This window comes from Scyliorhinus canicula, chromosome 18, assembly GCF_902713615.1.
Source record: "Scyliorhinus canicula chromosome 18, sScyCan1.1, whole genome shotgun sequence".
Classification (NCBI taxonomy): Eukaryota; Metazoa; Chordata; class Chondrichthyes; order Carcharhiniformes; family Scyliorhinidae; genus Scyliorhinus; species Scyliorhinus canicula.
Genome location: NC_052163.1, coordinates 116,355,045 through 116,369,371, shown reverse-complemented (window position 1 = coordinate 116,369,371; position 14,327 = coordinate 116,355,045). Strand labels below are relative to the sequence as shown.

General features: G+C 55.5%; 1 protein-coding gene across 2 annotated transcripts in view; it reads right to left on the bottom strand.

Annotated features, from left to right (window-relative positions):
- Nucleotides 1-3,685: 3,685 nt before the first annotated feature.
- ncanb (neurocan b) overlaps nt 3,686-14,327 on the bottom strand; it is a 264,578-nt gene continuing 253,936 nt past the window's right edge. For both annotated transcript variants that reach the window (XM_038777606.1, XM_038777605.1), the window contains exon 15: nt 3,686-5,182. In XM_038777606.1, the coding sequence (XP_038633534.1) occupies nt 5,067-5,182 (116 nt within the window). In that variant the 3' untranslated portion in view covers nt 3,686-5,066. The remainder of the gene's footprint in view (nt 5,183-14,327) is intronic.

Here is a 14,327-nt window from a genome sequence, read left to right as displayed (position 1 = left end):
ACACGACCCCAGCCAGCTCGCAACAATGGCGCCGAGGAGACCAGCCCCAGGATTTGGGTATGCTGACCTTCCTGGACGCGGTGGAGGCCAGGAGGGATGTCCTGTTCCACTGAGGGTCACGGAGGGTGAGCCACAGGGCAGGCAATGCTGCCTGGGGCGAGGTGGCATCAGCAGTCAGCTCGGGCAGAGTGACCAGGAGGAATGGCCTCCAGTGCTGGAAGAAGGTCAACGACTTACTGGCAGCACGAGTGAGTAGACGCCAAAGTCCCACTTCTGAACCACCCCCCCCCCCAATCAACCCTCCCTCCATCCCCCTTCCCCTTCAGCACTCCCTCCACCCAAACTTCAACCCCACCCATTACCCTAACTCTCCCTTCACACCCACCCCCTCGCAACTGTGAACCAAGCGCATGGCTAACGATGCCCTCTCTGTGTCCCCTCAGGAAAGGCTCTGCCATAATTGGCGGGAGAGGGCCCAGACTGGCAGTGGGTGAAAATCCTCACCTCCTTCGAGCAGCGGGCCCTGGAGGTGACTGCTATGGCTGAGGACAGAGCGGGCACCCACGCGGAGGATGGTGGATGCCGCAGAGGTGAGGAACCCCCACCTGGAGGACCTGTCAAACGTAAGTTGTTATTGCCATACTGACTGACCCATCCCTCCCACTGACCACTCGTCCATTCCCCCGCAGGTCCTCCAGCCGACGGTGCCGGCCCATCCCGGGCGGCTCCCTCTCCTGACTCCAGGGAGAACACCTTGGCGGAGAGCTCCAATGATGCAACTCTAATAATCTCGTCACAGCTGTCATCCCCACCCTCCACTAGCACAGATACAAGCGTCTCGGTGGCACATGTGAGTGGTCAGGCTTCTGGGGCACAATCTGGTGAGCACCACACTGCTGCTGATGTACATCAGGTGGAGGCAGGAACCCTCAGGCGAGACAGTAGTCAGAGGGCTGCTGGATCCCAGGACCCTGCTGGGTCCCAGCCTGATGCTGAGCCTGTGGAACAGTTACCCGGGGCTGATGGGGACGGTAATCTGAACGTTAAGAGGGAGATGTCAGTGTCACTCCAGCAGATCCATTGCCACTTGGAGGAGTCCCAGAGGCTACGGGTGCAGGACATGGCGTCGGCAATGAGTGGCATCGACGCCAACACTGCTTGGGTGGCGGCCTCAGTGGAGAGCCTGGTGCACGAGCAAGGCATCACGCAGTCGGTGACGGCCATGGCTGAAGGTCTCAGCTATATGTCTGCCTCACTGGGTGATGTCACCCAGTACCAGGCCGACCTTGATAGGGTTCTGCAGGACATGTCCTGCTCTCAGGTGGGAATGGCCAAGGCAACTGCGAAGCTTGGCCCAGTCACAGGTGGGCATGGCTGAGGCACTGCACAGCCTGGCCCTAGTTACTGGGGGATATGTCCCAGTCACAGAGGGGCATCGCCGAGGGCATCGACACGATGGTGTGGACTATGGGGAACCACCAGGGCTGGCAGAGCCAGATGGTGCAGGGGCTCGAAGCAGCTGTCCCTCTGTACAAAGATGAACCCCAGGGCCCTATGGGCACCAACTGGGAGGAGGGGGCACTGGGTGCCAATCCAGACCCGTCCCATGGTGAGGCAATGGTGGGCTCCAGCACTCCTGAGTTCCACCCCCCTGATGAGGCCGCATCTTGGGGTCAGCACACAGGACAGAACGGCAGGGCTGTACATGTGCCACTGACAAGTGAGCCTGGGCCCTCCGGCCTCAGAACCCCCAGAGGACGCCCGCCAGGGGCATCAAAGGCCACAGGATGAGGTAAGCAGCTGGCTGCCTCCACCTCAGGTCTGCATCCTGGGGAAACACCAAGATGTAGTGGTAGAGCTGGGAGGGCCAGGCCTGTTGAGGATCACTGAGGGCACTGGGGTAGGAGGCAGGGGTTAGATAGAGGGTGGGGTTGAGGCCGGAGGGGTTGGGGAGGGGATGCGGCACTATCGGAAATGGGGTATTGTGCAGCACATTAAACAACTCTTTGCCCAAACATGATGATGCTTCTGTCACTTTCTTCCGCAATGCAGGCTGATCTCCCAGACCTTTTGTCCATCTCTCCAGGCAACCGCCTCTCCCTGTGGCACCCACCCACCGGCCGTGGTCAGGTACCCGGAGCTGTGCCCCATTCCCTGGGTGTTCGGGTGTTGGTTGTTGCGTGTGTGGTATTGACTCCCACACAGTGTCCAGGCATCAAGCTGTGATTGGGATGCCAGGCAATGGCTCTCTCATGTTACATGGCCCGCCCACCCACGTGAACCCACTGGGCATGCGTCAAGTGCTAACTGAACCACGATTGCCAATTTCCTATTAGCGATTGCTTTCTGCTGCGCAGCCAGAGGCCTCAGCAGTCAGTGGGGGTTATGGGTGTTCGGTGGGACAGACGGGCAGGTACAGGGGTTGCCCCTGGAATGGGGATCCAAGGCTTGGCATGGTGGTGCCCCAAGTGATTGACCCCTCCCAGTTGTCCGCCCTTCGCCTCCCCCCCATCCTCCCATCCTCCCATGGTGATCCAGACCTGAGGAGGGTTCTCCACCCCCTCACTGAGCACTGGGGTGGCATGCCCAGCGCCCCCGGGCTCTTTGCCTGTGAGCAAACATGGCTACTCCCCTCCTTGGCTCCCCACAGAAGCCCAAAAGGAGTACTAACCGGCGCCATCCTGACCACTTGCTGGGAGGCTGATGAATAACAGAAGGCCATTGGATAAGGAGTGGCTCTCGTTAATTGTATGGAAATGGGGCTTAAGTGGTGATAATTAGTTTCTTTCTACACTTTGGCGCAATCCCGATTTTGCTGATGGGAGGGGGACGGTTCTTTGCCCCTGTTCGACTAGGGGGAACAGGGGCAAAGATCAACTGTCCTGCCATCCAATCCAAGGAAACTCAAGCGGTGTCAACTCTCCGGGATTGCATTGGACTCTCCAGGGCTCCTTCCCAGGTGCAGCAGCAAGCAACATGGGGGGGGGGGGGAAACATCACAACAAACGTTAAAGAATTGTGTGTGAGTTTTGGCATATTTAGTGATATATTTTTGTTGTCATTTATGTCGGAGCGGAGATTGGGAGAAAATGTACTTGACTGACAGTCAGGAATCATCCGACCGTCTTGTTGTGCAATTGGCTGTGAAGAAATGAGGATGCTTGAGGGGACCAATAGTACGAGCTTGGAGGCGGGACATTAAGAGGCACACAGTCATATGATTAAACATCCAGGACTACAGACAAGAAGAGCTGGCAACCCGAGAACGCACATTCAGAATATTCGACTCCGCCATGGGGTATTATCACAATGTTGTCAGAGCCATTGCGTTATCCAGTGCCGTCAGCCGTTTATTCAACGGGCGTGAGTCAAATTGGCTGAAGACTGGGAGACTGGGCACCTCAGGAGGAGGCCGGGAGGGATCTCCACTCGGTACTTCAGGCTGAAAATATTTGTCTGGGTTTTTTTGGTAATTTTCTTTGAACATTTCTCTTCGCCAGAGATAAAAATATTGAAAATGGGGGAAGAAAAGAGAGTTGTTTGGCTGACAATCGAGCATCATCCAATTGGATAATGAGTCATTTTGCTTTCCAATTGGTTTAGGAAGGCCGTGCGCCATAAGGATGGATGCGTTGGTTGGCTAAAGGCTGGAGCGGGGGGGGGGGGGGGGGGGGGGGGGGGGCAAAGTCATGTGAGGAAACCTCCAGGAATACATCTAATCACATCTAAGAAAGGGAGGCGGCGAGAGATTTAATCATGTTTTTCAAACAAATCGATAAGCACCTGAAGGGAAAATGTTTTCAGGCCTAGGGGGATAGGGCTGGGGAGTGTCGGACTAGCTAAGTCACAGAAAGGAAGCAGGGCTTGATGGGCTGAATGGCCACTTTCTCTGCTATAACCACTCTATGATTTGGTGGGAGACGCTTTTCAGAAAACTACCTGATTAACATTCCGAATCTCGAAGACAAAACTCTACCTCTACTTGTTGTGACCATGACAGGAAGTTAAAGCTTACTGGGGTTAAAGGTGAACAGATGCTCGGATCAGTTCCTCAGAGAGAAACCTGGACCATTTGTTTCCAGGATCCCCGTTGGCGGCCCTTTTATCTCTGACCCTCAAGAGACCAATATTATTTCCCATCACTGGTAATTTAAAAAGAAACTTTCTTTAGTGATGTCTTGATAGGTGAATGTGCCAAATGGCTGTTACTTGGCCGAGCAAAAGCAGGAAGATTCCAGCTTTAATTACTGGCCAGTGATGAGTTCGTGAGTCTTGGGCTAAAGAATTGATGTCGCTAACTACCCATAGAGTTCCGCTGGGGGAGTGGGTATTGGGATGATGGCCAAAGGCAGGTCAAGACTTGGCTGCGATTAACCCAGCCATGGCCAATTAACCAATCAATATTAAACATAAACATCTAAAGTTTCCTACAGGGTTAACTAAAACTTTAGGAATCAAATGGTGTGCAGGCCATAACACGTAACAAACCCCAATAATAAAGCATTTGTATGAAATCTCTCTGCCTGTTATTTAATTAAAGTGTTAACCTGTTTTCAACTAATTAGGTTTAACAAGTTTAAAAATAATAGGCAGATACATTAATGGGTCTGTTACTGGTAATGGCACGGTGCAGTTGCACAGAGTAACATGGACTTGGGCTCATAGTCAAACTGGTACCTGTCTTAAACCAGCCTCATTTAGAATATAATCATCGGTTACAAGAGAATGTTATTGTGCCTTCCTCAACAGTAATGGGTTACAGGATCGCCTTCTGTTTGCAAGTTGAGACTGAATATTTGCTATTACTTCAGTGACCTTAACCAGCGGACTATTGTCATTTCCAACCCCGACTGACTGTGACTCAGCAATGTCTCCGTTAGGCCCCACAATTATTTTTTAGAAAAATACATGACAGAATTCTCGGAAACGAAAAAAAAAAAAAAGAAAACGACCCCTTCGTTCCCCCCGAAGGGTGGTGTTCGAAAATGAGACATCTTTTAAGATTTCGGTACGGTGTACTCGCAATCCTGATCACCATCGTAACTCTCGCTGAGTGGCCTCCCCGCTCAGTAGAAAGGCCTCATTTCCATTTGATGCAAGTCCAGGTTCCTTTTGTGCTTTCGTTTTTCTTTCCTGCTGGATTTATGCTGGTGCCTTCGAGACCGGGGGTTACCAGAGGCAGCTGCAGAGGGGGAAAAGGCAGCGAAGAAGATTTTACAGGTGTCGTTAGAAACAGGCAAAGGAAAAGATTAGTTCCATCATCTTTTGTGCAGACAGCCTCTCATCTATTCACTCGCATCTACACCAGCGTCCGTTCCCCGTCACAGTTTTCTATTCAAATCCACTTGTCTGCTTTATCCTTGGACACCTTTTCTTTTCAAAGTAAAATGCTGTGGTTAATTTGGGCTCAATGGGCACTTGTGGTGGTAAATGATGTATTCTGAGCTAGTTGCGGGGGGGGAGGGGGCTCAGGTGGCAAGGGTTAAATGTAAGTGGGAGGAAGAGCTGGGGGAGGAAATAGATTGGGGTCTATGGTGCAAAGCTGTGTGGAGGGTAAATGCTACTTCTTCTCATGCGCGGATGAGTCGGATGCAGCTTAAGACTGTGCACAGATTGCACATGACTCAAGCACGAATGAGCGGGTTCCTTCGTGGGGTGGTTGACATGCTTGAAAAATGTGGGCGAGGGCCAGCAAACCATGTACACATGTTCTGGGGGGGGGGGGGGGGGTCGAGAAGCTGGTACGGTACTGGGAAGCGGTGTTTGAGGCATTATCCAAAATTATCGGGCTGGTGATCAGTTTAGACCCAATGGTGGCAGTCTGAGGGGTCTTGGAGGTGCCGGTGCTGATGGAAGGGAAAAAGGCTGATGTTACTGCTTTTGCTTGGGACGGCACGGTAGCGCAGCGTTAGCACTGCTGCCTCACGGGGCCGAGGACCCGGGTTCGAACCCGGCGCCGGGTCACTGTCCGTGTGGAGTTTGCACATTCTCCCCGTGTCTGCGTGGGTCTCATCCCCACAACCCAAAAGGTGTGCAGGGTGGGTGGATTGGCCCCTTTATTGGCAAAAAAAAATTGGGTACTCTAAATTAATTTTAAAAAGTTATTGCTTTTGCTTCCCTAATTGCCAGGCAGACGATTTTGTTAAATTGGAAGGCAGGCCCGCCACCTGGAGTGGCTTGGGGGTACTGTCCGTCTTTCTACTTTTGGAAATTTGAGTTAAGGGGGTCGGAGGTGATTGTAGATCTGAGTAGATGCAATACAACTGAGCAAGCACTAGCGGGAGCACGGGAGAGCTATAAATGCACCGGGACAGGAAGTGAGCACACACTTCACGGAAGGCAGAACTGGTAGCAGGACACAGACACACAAGCAGGCAGCATTTGAGGTAGCCGTAAATTAAGTTCTGAAGAGAGAACAAATTCACAATAAAGCATCTTCTCCACCTTTGAGACTACGAGCTTTATTAAGACACGAGGAAAAACACATGGTACCAGGCGTTGCTTGGTTTCGAGACACGGTGGAGATTGTTCGTGACAATGTTTGAAGAACTGTTCGTGGCGGGGAGGGAGGCAAGGGTAAGGGTAAAATAAGATTAAATTGTACAAACTGTATGTTACTGATTGCTTTGCTGGATGTATTAAAGTCCTTGTTTATAGAAGTTTGGAATAAAATACATTTTTAAAAAAATTATGTATTGTAACAACGGGGCAGTGTGTGTGTGTGTGTCTGTATGTGTGTGTGTGTGAAAACTCCCCTGCTCTTCATCAAAGTAGTACTATGACGTCTTTTACCTCAGAGGGAAGATGGTCCTTCTGTTTAACATCTTTTTTTAAATTTAGAGTACATAATTCATTTTTTTTTTCAATTAAGGGGCAATTTAGCATGACCAAATCACCTAACCTGCACATCTTTGGGTTGTGAGGGCGAAACGCAGGGAGAATGTGCAAACTCCACATGGACAGTGACCCAGAGCCGGGATCGAACCTGGGACCTTGGCGCCGTGAGACCACGTTGCTAACCCACTGCGCCACCGTGCTGCCCTCTGTTTAACATCTTAACTGAAAGACTGAAAATCTGACAGGGCAGCAATACTTCAGTACTGGACTGAGAGGTCAGCCAAAATTTCATGCCCGAGCCTCTGAAGTGGAGACTTGATTCCACAACCTACTGGCCCGGAAACTAGAGTTTTCTGAACGACTACCCAGAGCCACAGCTCGCGTGCCCGATGGCAAAAAGTTATTTTCCACCCTCAAGCAGTTGAGAGCCTGAACCTCCAGCAGAGCAGCTTGGAAATTCAGCCTTTCAGAGGTACAGAATATGTCAGTTAATTTTCAGGAAAACCGTGTGGTGTGTGCTTGGGTTTCGACAAAAGCCGCCATTGGGGAAGGATAATCGTCAGGAACACAAAGACAGAAAGTGGCTCCTATGGTATTTTTTGGACTGGATTCTCCGCACCGAAATCGCAGCCGGCGTGGAGGGCGGCGAATCCACTTTGACACCGTAATCGGGCCCAGCGCCGGTTCGGCGATTCTCCGGGCCCTGGAAATCGGCGTGACCGTGGAGTACGCCGGGGGGGGTGGGGGGGGGGGGGGGGGGGGGGCATTGCCAGAGGCCTGCTCAGCAATCCTCCGCTCCTGACCGGCCGAATTCCCAACGGCGTGGAACTAACTACCTATTGCCGGTCGTGATGCTGGTGTAGTCCGCAGCCGCCCTGGTCGGGGGCGGGTGAATCGGAGACCGGGGGCCGGGGATTAACTGTGCGTAGGCTGAGGCTTGGGCGCGTGACCGATCGGGGGGGGGGTCTCTTTTTCCGGTCTGGCTCCGTGGTCCGAGCCCGCCTTGGAGCAGGTGTGGCCGCTGGAGGTCGCCGCCATGCGCATGCGCGGACTCCGAAACGAACGTGCGGGGGCCGGTATCTCCAGCTAAAACTGCAAGATTCACTCCGGATCCCTGCTAGCCCCCTGCAGGGCATCGAATGAGTTCAACTTTTTGGAAGGAGTTTCTGGAGTAAAACTCCACTGTTTTTACGCCGGCGTGGGGACATAGTCTCATTTTGGGAGAATCCAGCCCCTTGTCTCTATTTCAACACTGTGGGCGAAATTCTCCGCACCCGCGGAAAGTCGGCAAACGGTCGTAAAAATCGGGACCGTTTTACGACGGTCGCGAAGGCTTCATTTCCCGACCGATTCACTTCCTGGAAATGGGCTAGCAGCGCGGCCGCGTCAATTACGTGCGTGATGACGACGGAACGCGACGACGACACGAACCCGCCCATGTGACGCCGCCCGACGCCGTAAAAAGGCGCGGGCGACCACAGAATCTGTCGGGCAGGATGTCGGAGCCTAGGCGAGCTGCACCTCGCTTTATTGATGCAGACGTCGAGGCGCTGCTCGATGCCGTGGAGCAGAGGAGGGGCATCATCCGCCCGCGGAGAGGGCATCGCCAACCTGCCAGCACGGTACGCCAGGCCTGGCGTGACGTGGCTGCTGCCGTCAGTGCTGTGGGGCAGACCCCTCGCTCAGCAGAGCAGTGCCGAAAGAAGCTACATGACCTCACCAGGTCTGCCAGGGTAAGTGCCATGAGGGTGCCCCCTAGTCACAACCATCCCTCCCCCTTAACTGCCCGGGGGGGGGGGGGGGGGGGGAGAGGGATTGGGGCAGAGTTATTTGAGGGTGGTTCACAAAGTTGTCACAGACCCAGCGCTCTGGCCCCGAGGAGAGATGCAATCATCTGATGACAACTTGCCCCCCCCCCAAACTGTGCCAGTATCAGAACGGACTTCTGAGACCTACCGTTTTGTAATGATCTACCTATGTTTCCTCCCCCAACAGGCCAAGGCCGGTCATAACCACCGTGAGCGGCACAAGACTGGAGGGGGTTCGCCCAACATGCACCCCCTCAGCACCTTTGAACAGAGGGCACTGGACCTTGTTGGGGGGTCTGCCACCCGCGATATCGCGCAATGCGAGGTTGGCGGAACTGCAGCAAGTGAGACAACCCTCCCTGACAAACACCCTCCCCCCCCCCCATCCTCTGTCCCTTCACAAACCCTGCCCACTGGGACACCTCCCCCATCCTCTGTCCCTTCACAAACCCTGCCCACTGGGACACCTCCCCCATCCTCTGTCCCTTCACAAACCCTGCCCACTGGGACACCTCCCCCATCCTCTGTCCCTTCACAAACCCTGCCCACTGGGACACCTCCCCATCCTCTGTCCCTTCACACACCCTGCCCACTGGGACCGTCCAGCGGCCTGCCGAGCAAATCGAAATAACCCGTCTCATTCTCTTCCCTAGGACGTGATGCCGAACGACCAGGGCCGTCTGGCTGCAGACGGAGACACGAATCTGCCGCCACCTCACCCGGGGCCTCACAACAGAGGGTGCCCGATCAGCGGGCAGCCCTATCTGCCCCAACCCAATCTGCGGACCAGGACGCACAGAGGGTTCGAGGTCCACCACCACCACCAGAAATGGCCAGGGACAACCCTCCTGTCGCTGAGCGGCCCCACACCCTGGACGAGGACCTAACCATTGAGAGCGTCGGGCTTGCGGCACTGCTTTCTCCCACCACTTCCATCATCCCAGAGATACACACCCCGGCGGGCCTATTTAGTGATGAGTCTCCTGGGGCACAGTCTGGTTGGCACATCACAGATGAGCAGGTACAGCAGGTGGAGGTCGGAGCAACAGAGGGCCCGGACTCGCGGAGGCCAGACCAGGCCCAGGATGCAGCTGGCTCCCAGACGTTTTCGGAGTTCCTGGAGTTTCTCAACCCACCTGCACAGCCGATGCCTCAGGAAACCCAGGGAAACAATGACGGGATGAGGGCTTCCTTCCAGACTCTGCAGACGCTGTTAGAGGAGTCGATCCGCGTCCAAGAGCAGGGAGTGGTGCCGCTCATGGCAGAGACCCAGTCCGACACCGCACGGGTGGCATCCGCGGTGGAGGCAATGGGTCAGGTTATGCAAGACGTTGGGATTAATGTGCACGCGTCATCCTCGGCCCTGGACAGGGTTGCCCTCTCACAGGCAGCAATGTGCCAGAGCCAAACCGACATTGCCGGCGCCCTGCGGGCCATGGCCGAGTCTCAGCAGGTCATTGGCCAGTCGCAGCAGTCAGTCGCCGAGAGCATCAACCGCCTGACACATGTGCTGGATGGCGTCGTGCACAATCAGGTTGAGATCGCACAGTCCCTGGCGGGAATGTCTAACTCCCTGGACTCCGTCTCTGCAAACCTTCGGATCCTGGTGGATACCGTTGCAGGCCTCCAGGACTGGCAGCGCCAGGTGTCGGTGGTGCGACGGGGAACCTCCCCGCTCGCACCTCTGTCCCAAAGTGAGGCCCGGGGGCCACCGGGCTCCCCGAGGGAGGAGGAGGTTTCGGGGCCCGTCCCATTAACTCCATCACGGGACGTCCCGGAATTCTCGGCCTCCCCCCGTCCCATCCCTGGTGCATCGGGTGGGCAGCAGGCAGAGCAGGGTGGCACAATGTCACCCGAGACGCCCGCAGAGCAGCCTGGCCCATCAAGGCCGGGTCGCCCCAGGAAACGCTTGGCCAAGGAGAAACGAGTCGAGGGGGGCGATTCGCAGCAATCCTCCTCCACTCCTGCTGTATCATCTGGGGATTCACTTAGACGTAGTGGTAGGGCCCGTAAGGCAACTAAGATAGACACTGAGTAAGTTGGCACGGGTGAAGGGCCCAGTTTAGTTGTAGGGGTAGGGCACCTGTAAATAATTGTTAATATTAAACACACTGTTCCACCTTACTTGTAATACCGTGTGATTGTTCCACAGCCACAGGAATCGTGATGGTGACCGAGTGTCGCTGGGGGTGGCGGGTGGTGAAACCTCGGTGCCGGGTGTGCAGTCCCTGCCCCTACCCCCCTCCCACAGCTAGCCCACGCGGGCACGTGATGGAGTGTCAGTGACGAACTCAGCGGCCACCAAGGTGGATGGTTCAGCTATTGCCATGGGTCAGACTCTCTCTAACGATTCTGAGCTCACAGCTCTTCGCAGAGCGGGCTGTCATCATTCCACATGGCACTGATCACACCCGCTGACACAGCCATCAATGTTGTGCCATTCCGTCTGGACCCAGTGATAAGCGTCATGTCGAAGTGGAGCAGTGTACACTGAGGGGGTGGGGGGGTTTGGTGGTGGCAGTTGTGTGGTGACCCTCTGCATGACTAGCGATGCAGGTGGTGGTTTGGTGTTCATCGGGGACGTCACATGCGATGCGTGAACCGTGCTGCCACCATGGCATCGCGTGCCCGCCGTCCTTGCCGGGTCCGTCGTGCCGCCTCCTGGACATCACCAGCACCTGGGTCGTGTCTGCGTGCTGCGCCCGCCACTCCGCCAGCGTCCTCCTCCTCCTCCTCCTCCTCCTCCTCCTCCTCCTCCTCCTCCTCTGTGCTGGCACCACTGCCACTAGCTTCTCCCTCCGCCTCCTGCAACAGGTCATCTCCCCTCTGCATCGCGATGTTGTGCAGCGCACAGCAGACCACTACAATGCGAGCGACCCTGTCGGCCTGGTACTGCAGGGCCCCTCCGGAGCGGTCCAGGCACCTGAATCTCATCTTCAGGAGGCCAAGGCAGCGCTCCACCACACCCCTGGTTGCTGCATGGGCCTCGTTGTATCGTGTTTCCGCATTGGTCTGAGGCCTCCGTATCGGCGTCATCAGCCAAGACCTCAGCGGATAACCCCTGTCACCTAGCAACCAGCCCCTCAGCCGGGGGGGACGTCCCTCAAACATCGCAGGGATGAACGACTGCGCTAGTATGTAGGAGTCATGCACACTCCCTGGGAACCTTGCACAGACGTTCATGAACCTCATGTGGGGGTCGCATACCACCTGGACATTAATGGAGTATGTCCCCCTCCTGTTTGTGAACACGTCCCTGTCCACAGCAGGCGGGCGCATGGGGACGTGAACACAGTCGATTGACCCCTGAACCCTCGGTATCCCGGCCACACTGGCAAATCCACGGGCTCGTGAGTCTTGACTTGCTCGGTCCTCGGGAAAGGTGATGTAGCGATCGGCGATGGCATAGAGGGCGTCGGTCACATCCCGGATGCACCTGTGCACCGATGACTGGGAGATCCCAGAGACGTCCCCGCTCGGAGACTGGAAGGAGCCGGTAGCATAGAAGTTCAGAGCGACCGTCACCTTGATGGCTACCGGGATCGCGTGTCCTCCCCCCGTTCCACGTGGGGCGAGGTGCGACAGGAGTTCGCAGATATGTATCACCGTCTGCCTACTCAGCCGGAGTCTTCTCCTGCAGGTGATGTCCGGCATTGTTAGGAAAGAGACCCGGACACGGTACACCCTCGGCTTTGGTCGTCGCCTCTGACGCCGTGGCTGCACCCTCACTCTCTCCTCTTCCTCTTCCTCCTCCTCCTCCTCCTCCCCCCCCCCATGCTGCTCGACGACTGGCAACTCCTCGGCCCTTCCCTCTGCTGCTGCAGCTGGCCCTGCAGCCACTGCGGGTTGTGGGTGTGGATGCTGCTGCATCTCCAAATCCAGTAGAGCGGCCCCAACCACTGCGCAGAACATAGCCGTTCTGTTCCCATGCATCGTGCTAACCTACAGAAGGGTGGTGGGGGGCGGAGAAACGGGACATGTTAGACGGACGTTAGTCGACACCTCGGCAGCCTCCTGCCACGGGATACCTGTGTGTCCCGGTGGCCTGGTCGCGCTGCTGACACGCGGTCAGCCTAACCCCTGGTCACTTCCTGCATCCAACGGCCAGTAAACTATGTCCTCCTCACGGGTGCGTCAGTGGCCTGTGGCCGGAAGCCACAGGGGAACCAGCGGCCGTGTCCTCGTCACCTGCACACCATGGCATGGTGGCAGACATTTTGTTACGGGGTTGGACGGCTCACTCTCTACCTAAACCCCCCCCCCCTCCGTCGCCCCCCACTGCCTCCCCCGTCTCCCCCACTGCCCCCTCCGTCTCCCCCACTGCCTCCTCCGTCTCCCCCACTGCCCCCTCCGTCTCCCCCACTGCCTCCTCCGTCTCCCCCACTGCCCCCTCCATCTCCCCCACTGCCCCCTCCGTCCCCCCCACCGCCCCCGTTCTGGACCCCCTCCCGTTCCCAGGGATGCCTTCCCCGTTGTGGCCAGACTCGAGCGGTGCGCTGAGCGGTGCGCTGAGCGGTGCGCAGAGTGGTGCCCTGACCTCCTCCAAGCAGTCGTCAGCCAGGCCGACTGGTTGACGAATTTAAAAAGCAGGTGTGTTTCACGACGTCCAAACAGGGCGCCATGACGTCGGGACTTCGGCCCATCCGGGCCGGTGAATAGCGGGGGGGCTCACAGTGGCGATTCTGGTCGTGTCAGGGGCGGGAAGGAGGCGTTTGTCGGGAAACGCGACTCCGACAATTTGCGGGGTTCGTAGAATAGCGGGAGGGCGTCGGAACAGCGTCGCCGTAAAAATTTCCGACGCCCGCTATTCTCCGACCCGTCGTGAGTCCGGAGAATCTCGCCCTGTGACTCTGAGGCTCATTCTCCTTAGCACTGCAACTCAGAATCAAAGCCTGACATCCCTTTGATCAGTGTGCACTACCCTCATTGAAAAAAATATCACGCTTTGTGGTCAGTTAAAACACCTCTTTTAGGCTCGTCTTAAAATGATCTTGTCTCCTCTTTCCCATGGGCGACCCAAGTGGTTACAATTGTTTGGTTTTATGATGCAGGCTGAAACATAAAATGTAAAGAGGTGATGGGGGGCTCGAGGGTGAGGCGAACTAGGAACAGGAGGAGACCATTCAGCCCCTTGAGCTTGTTCAGAGCTCATCTATATCACGCAAATTGATGTAACGGGTATGATATAATCGGGATTACGGAGACATGGCTGCAGGGTGACCAGGGATGGGAACTGAATGTCCAGGGGTACTCTGTATTCGGAAAGACAGACAAAAAGGAAAAGGCAGTGGAGTGGCATTGTTGGTTAAAGAGGAAATTAATGCAATAATGAGGAAGTAAATTAGCACCAGCAACATGTAATCTGTATGGGTATAGCTGGAAAATACCAAGGGGCAAAAAACATTAGTGGGCATCGTATGTAGACCCCCAAACTGTATGATGATGTTGGTAATCGCATTAAACAGGAAATTAGAGACGCATGCTATAAAGGAACATCTGTAATTATGGGTGTTTTAATCGGCATGTAGATTGGGCAAATCAAATTAGCCACAATACCATATAGGAGGAATTCCTGGAGTGTATGTGGGATGGTTTCTTGACCAATATGTTGAGCAACCAAGTGGAGAACAGGCCATCCTAGACTGGGTACTGTGTAATGAGAACGGAATCATTGGCCAAGAT